Source organism: Physeter macrocephalus, unplaced genomic scaffold, assembly GCF_002837175.3.
Source record: "Physeter macrocephalus isolate SW-GA unplaced genomic scaffold, ASM283717v5 random_138, whole genome shotgun sequence".
Classification (NCBI taxonomy): Eukaryota; Metazoa; Chordata; class Mammalia; order Artiodactyla; family Physeteridae; genus Physeter; species Physeter macrocephalus.
The window spans coordinates 3,853-9,631 of NW_021145424.1; the positions used below are offsets into that span (position 1 = coordinate 3,853).

General features: G+C 59.4%; 1 protein-coding gene across 1 annotated transcript; it reads left to right on the plus strand.

Annotated features, from left to right (window-relative positions):
• Positions 1-1,625: 1,625 nt before the first annotated feature.
• RPP25 (ribonuclease P and MRP subunit p25) lies at positions 1,626-3,120 on the plus strand. The gene has a single exon (XM_007118256.2). The coding sequence runs from the start codon at positions 1,809-1,811 to the stop codon at positions 2,448-2,450; it is 642 nt and encodes a 213-aa protein (XP_007118318.1). The 5' UTR covers positions 1,626-1,808; the 3' UTR covers positions 2,451-3,120.
• The last annotated feature ends 2,659 nt before the right edge of the window (positions 3,121-5,779 follow it).

Genomic DNA, 5,779 nt, shown 5'->3' on the forward strand with positions numbered 1-5,779 from the left:
TCTCCGGACTGCTGTGCCTCCGACCCCTACGGCTGCTCCACGTGGGGGCCGCGGGAGCTGGGGCGAGACGGAAATACAGGTTCCGAGGGGAACGCGACCTCGAGGGCCCCTGATCCCAGAATGCGAGCAGGAGATCCGAGATGGGGTTGGTCATTCATACGCTGGGGCTCAAAGGTCCACCTGCTCCAGTCACTCCCAAGGGGCGGTAATGGGGTCAGCCCCGGGTTCCAGACAGGAAGGCTGGGAGATATAAGATGGGAGCTGGGAGATATAAGATGCTGAGGAAGCCGCGAGGGGAGGGAGGGGGACCCCGGCAGCCCCGTCTCAAGACTGGGGCCCAGCTCCCCCAGGCACTGTCATGCCCCCAGCACTTCAAGGGCTTCCCGCCCGCCGCAGCTCTCTGCGCTCCTCTCCTCCAAGCTCCGTCGTAGTCACTCCCGCCGGATCAGGTCTGGCCCACTCTCGGTTCTGTGCGTGCGCGAGGGGGTGGAAGGATGAAGAGCGAGACGCTAGGGCAGTTCTAGGGAGGGTCCAGCTCCTTCTCAAACCTCCTCCCTCTCATCAGCAGTCCTTCAACCCCAACTTCACCTCTCCCTTCACTGTTCATCTCTCCTGGCAGAAGATCCGGGGTCACTCCCTCAGTCCTGCGGAGTTCCCGGGGAGGGGCACCCAGTAGCTTCGTAATGCCCCCGGGGCTTCAACTTCCCACCTACCTCCCTTCTCTCTCAAAACCTGCCCTCACCCAGTCTCCTTTCTGAAAAAGGACGCTGCTGGGTCCCAGCGAGCCAGGCTAACAACAAATTCCACTTGAGAAAAAGGGGGACCCACTTTAGCAGGGAACAATGCCTGGCTTACCCTAAAGCATGCAGCTCTAACACTCGACTTTCAGGCATGGATGGAGGGATCTTAACTCCCCTTGAGAAGGGGTCTCCTTGCTCTCTTCCCATTCATCTCAGGGAGCAGCCTGGCGCAGAGCCTCAGTCCCCACACCCTAGGGGCGGGCGTCCAGGAGCCTCCAGCCCCAGTCAGGCACGGCGAGGCTGAGACCTCAGTCTCCGGCTGCCCGGCGAGGACCACGCCGCGACGTAGTCGTCGAAGGCAGGCGCGGAGCAGAGCCGGAGACAGCGCCTCCCGCACTCTGCTGACGGTGCACAGGGCTGTCTTTGAGGAGAGAATAGCGGCTCGGGAGCCGAAGGGACGAAGGTGGGGGTGGGGGGTTACACTGAGGAGTGGGAGAAAGAGGTCCCAGCCCCCAGCAGGCCGCTTTGAAATCTCTCCTTGGGAGGGGACAAGGGGTGGCCTTCAGCTGAAACGCGGAAGGGCTGGGTACCTGGGTCGAAGCGGCGTTTGCCCTGCAGACGCAGTTTTTATTTAGGTTGCCCGTTTATCAGGGTTGGCTCTGGGAGGGCTGATGGCGATTACAGGGAAACTTCACCTGACAGGTCACCCCCTAGCACTGCCACGGCGCCCCACGGTGAGCGCAGCTCTCTCGCCCGGGTAGCTGAGGACCGGACTGGTTCCGAGAGGCTGGTGAGGCTGGGACTCCAGCCGGGCTGGCTGAGTTAGAGGCGGGGCCTGGCGGTAGGGGCGGGGCTCCTAGGCTCTCAGGCGGGGCCTCAGCCAAAGGCGCGGAGCCCAGGGCGCGGAGAGCGCGGAGTAGAGCAGCGCCCAGTGGAGAGAAGTGGAAGACGAGGATCGCACCGTCCTAGCCCGCCCGCCAGCATCCACGCAGCTCCCTCACCCTTACCCCGGCCGGCCCTTGCCAGACGCGACCGGCCGCCATGCAGCCCCGGGGCTGAGGCGGTCCAATGGCGAAGCCTGCGTCCCCGCGGTCCCGGCAACGACGGCGCATGGAGAACTTCCGTAAGGTGCGCTCAGAGGAGGCGCCGGTGGGGAGCGAGGACGAGGGAGGCGGCCCGGGCTCGGGCCCCTTCGCAGACCTGGCGCCGGGCGCCGTGCACATGCGGGTGAAGGAGGGCAGTAAGATCCGGAACCTGCTGGCCTTCGCCACAACCAGCATGGCGCAGCCAGCCACGCGCACCATCGTCTTCAGCGGCTGCGGTCGGGCCACCACCAAGACCGTCACGTGCGCCGAGATCCTCAAGCGCCGCCTGGCGGGTCTGCATCAGGTCACGCGGCTGCGCTACCGGAGCGTGCGCGAAGTGTGGCAGAGCCTCCCTCCGGAGCCCACGCCGGGTCAGAAGCCTGGCGAGCCAGCCGCCAGTCTCAGTGTACTTAAGAACGTGCCCAGCCTCGCCATCCTACTTTCCAAGGATTCACTGGATCCTCGCCAACCCGGCTACCAGCCCCCGAACCCCCATCCCGGCCCCTCGTCCCAGCCAGCTGCACCGACGTCCAAGAGGAGTCTAGGGGAACCCGCAGCTGGAGAAGGCTCCGCGAAGCGGTCACAACCTGAGCCAGGTGCTGCTGAAGAGGACCAGACCGCCTGAGAGCTCCAGCCTCTGGGCCACCTAGGCGGGCTGGATTTACCCCCAGAGCTTCGACCTTGAGATGTACCTCCAGCCTTTCATGTTTTGGTACTCTGGAACCCACGACCTGGCAGCATGGACCCCAAGGCGACAAGAAGGGGACCCCAGGGAAGCTTCGTGGTGGGCTTGCTCCTTCACCTATGTGGACTGACGACACAGAACTCCACCTTCAGCTTTTCTGAACCATACGGGGACCTTCCTCAGGGAGGGAATGGTGGGCAGTGGACTCTTGAGCCTTGCTCAGGACCCCCAAGGGTTAAAGGCACCTAGGATTCTTGAAGTGGGCCTGGAGGGTGGAAGCTGAGGAAGCCTCTTGGAATCACCCCACCACTGTCAGCAGAGGGCAAGGGGTTGGAAACCACTGCCTGAGGGCAGCGGATTATGAGTTGTGGGGGTGGCCTGTTGTGCCCCTCACCTAGGACACAGTTTCCTTTCTAGTTTCCCTTCCCCTGCTTTTAAGGAGCATCCTGAGATCATGCTGGCAGGGGCTTCTCCATAGGCTCTAGCTCTTTTACCATCCCCCTTTCCCCATGCTGGCCCAGAGGGAGAGACCCAGGACAGAACTTCCCGTGCTTCCTCCCCTGAGCCCCACAGCTGGAGTCTTGCTTCCAATAAAACAAACACAAAAATGGCTCTGTCCCTGGGTTTTTTCCTAACCAGTTGCCTGTGCAGAGACTGCTCTGGTCTGCCCCCTTGTGTCTCAGTCCCCTCCAGCCTGGATCCTTAGCCTTTGGAGTCTTAGAGGTCAGGCACAGAAACTGGACAGCTTCAAAATGGTGCAGGGGGCACATTACCCAGTCCCCGGTTTCTCCCTCTTTCTCAGCCCTCCCTGGCTGGCTCTAGCTTCAGGGCTTGTGGCCAGAAGGGGACCATTTTCACCTTACACATTACTACTAAGAGAAAGGGAGCAGCACATTGCTTTTCTTGAAGGGGAAGGAAGGTGAGCATCGATGAACTCTCCTGTCACTGCCAAGGGTGGCAGATCCAACTGGGGTCCCTAAACCTGCAGCCTCCTGCCAATAGACAGCCTTATCCAGAAAGCTGGCACAGAGCCCCCCCATCCCCATGGATAGGATCTACCCTTCACTGCTTTCTCTCTCTGAGAAAGGACAGCACACCCTTGGGAGAGGGGGAGGAGAGAGAGAGCGCAAATCCACTGCTGGAAATTACTATTCAGCAGAGAAGCTGGGAGTTGGGTTGTGAATCACTGCAGGCTCCCTGATAAGCTGCTGCCTCCAGCCCTGCACAGCTGTCTGTTGAGAGATAATGGCCTTATAAGCCTTTCTGCCCAACTCCAAGTAAGGTGGGAGGGTGGAAAGAGTGCTGTGTACTGGAAGCACTCTAGCAGGTAGGACGGCAGCGGGGTTGGGGTGGGGGGGGGGGCGCGGAGGGCCCCTAGCCCTGGGATCTCAGGGTGAATGCTTTATTTGATTTGTCTGTGATGGGGGGGGGGGGGGGGGGGAGGGTGCGGGGGCCCGGGGGGGCGGCGGGGGGGGGGGGGGGGGGGGGGGGGGGGGGGGGGGGGGGGGCGCGGAGGGCACATAGCCCTGGGATCTCAGGGGACCTGCCCCCTTGCAACTTAACAGCATCCTTGCAAAGGAGGAGATGGGGAAGTATGTAAGTCACTTGGTAGGCAGAAACCTGAAATAAATCCTGCTGGTAACAAGAGGTAGGTTTCTGCAGTTGACGGAAGGGGCTCTTCGGGGAGTCCACCCCCACCCCCCTATCTCGGCTTCAGCTTTGGATCAGAGAGCCCTGCCATACAGATTCTGACACTGGTTGCCCTCCGCAATTTCTTGTTCTTTTTTTTTTTTTTTTTTTGCGGTACACGGGCCTCTCACTGCTGTGGCCTCCCGTTGCAGAGCACAGGCTCCAGACACGCAGGCTCAGCGGCCATGGCTCACAGGCCTAGCCGCTCCGCGGCATGTGGGATCTTCCCAGACCGGGGCACAAACCCGCGTCCCCTGCATCGGCAGGCGGACTCTCAACCACTGCGCCACCAGGGAAGCCCAATTTCTTGTTCTTGATAAGTCCCTAGGAGGGCCAAGGGGTTTGGGTATGCTTGTCTGACTCTCAGGGGTGGCCCAAGAAGTGTGGAGAGAATGTAAACTATCCTGAAAACTAAGGTGCCCTGGGCTGGCACTGGGCGTCTGCATCTAAAGTACATGATAAAACTTGGAAGAGGTCCTGCATGGTAGGATCTTAAGAGAGACTGGTCTTGGTTCTGGAAAAGGGCCAACTTTCCAAAACCACTGGTGTCTGAAGTCCTGATTGCCGGGTCACCAGGACTATGCAAGCAGAGACTTTCTCTTTTGATGCCTTGGGTCAGGTAAGTCCCCTTCATTTTGTTTCCCAACCTTCAGAGCGTTAACCTGTTCACATGTGGGCTGTTTCTGCCCCCATGCTAGAAAGCAGGTTATGAAACTGGCTTTCTTTTGTGCACCTCTACTCTACCCCAGCAGCTTCAGTTCCCAGGGTTTTGATAGGTGCTCATGGGTGCCAATGGAACCCAGCAACTGTGAGCTCCCCACCCCTGCTTTACTGGACCCTCTGGCCCTGCTGGCCCAGGAGCAGGCTCCAAAGGAAGGTGACAGATATCCCTATACATCCCCACGCCCAAGGCTAAGGTGGGAACCTGAGAAGTGCTGGAGTAAGGCAAGGAGTGGCAAAGGGGAGCATCTCAGAGATGCTCACTTTGAGAACTGACTAGTGGCAGAATGGGAGGGAGTGGGAAACCCCACTACCACCACCACAACCGTGAGACCTCATCTTTCCAATAGTGGCCTCTAACCAAGAGCTTCCTGGTCCCTGCCTTGGGGCACTTCCAGGCTAGGGGTGGCAGTGAAGACTCACACCCACAAAACTGTCCCATCACACAATCAAAATCCATTTGAGAACATAGATGTGTATCATCCAAGGCCAGAGCATGTGGTCAGATGGGCAGTGGACCACCAGCTGGACCTCGAGGGACTTCATTATTATGCCAAGTCTCAGTCTAGACACAGGGTGGGACTGGGGTGGAAGAATCAGAATAATCAGACATTGTTTCTGCTGCAACGATGTCCCAGTCTAGGAGGGAGAAAAAAGAAAGTTACAGCACAATGCAGTGATAGTGGGAGAAGGGAGCTCTGAGAAGAGGCATTTAATTCACTCAGAGGTGCTGATGGAGCTGGTTCCTCAATGATCAGAAGGAATTAGCCAGCTGGACAGGACTGGACAGGGAATTCCAGGCAGAACACAGGTGATGCTTGTCTCGAGTTGAGGCAGCCACAAGTGTCTGAAGGAAGCAT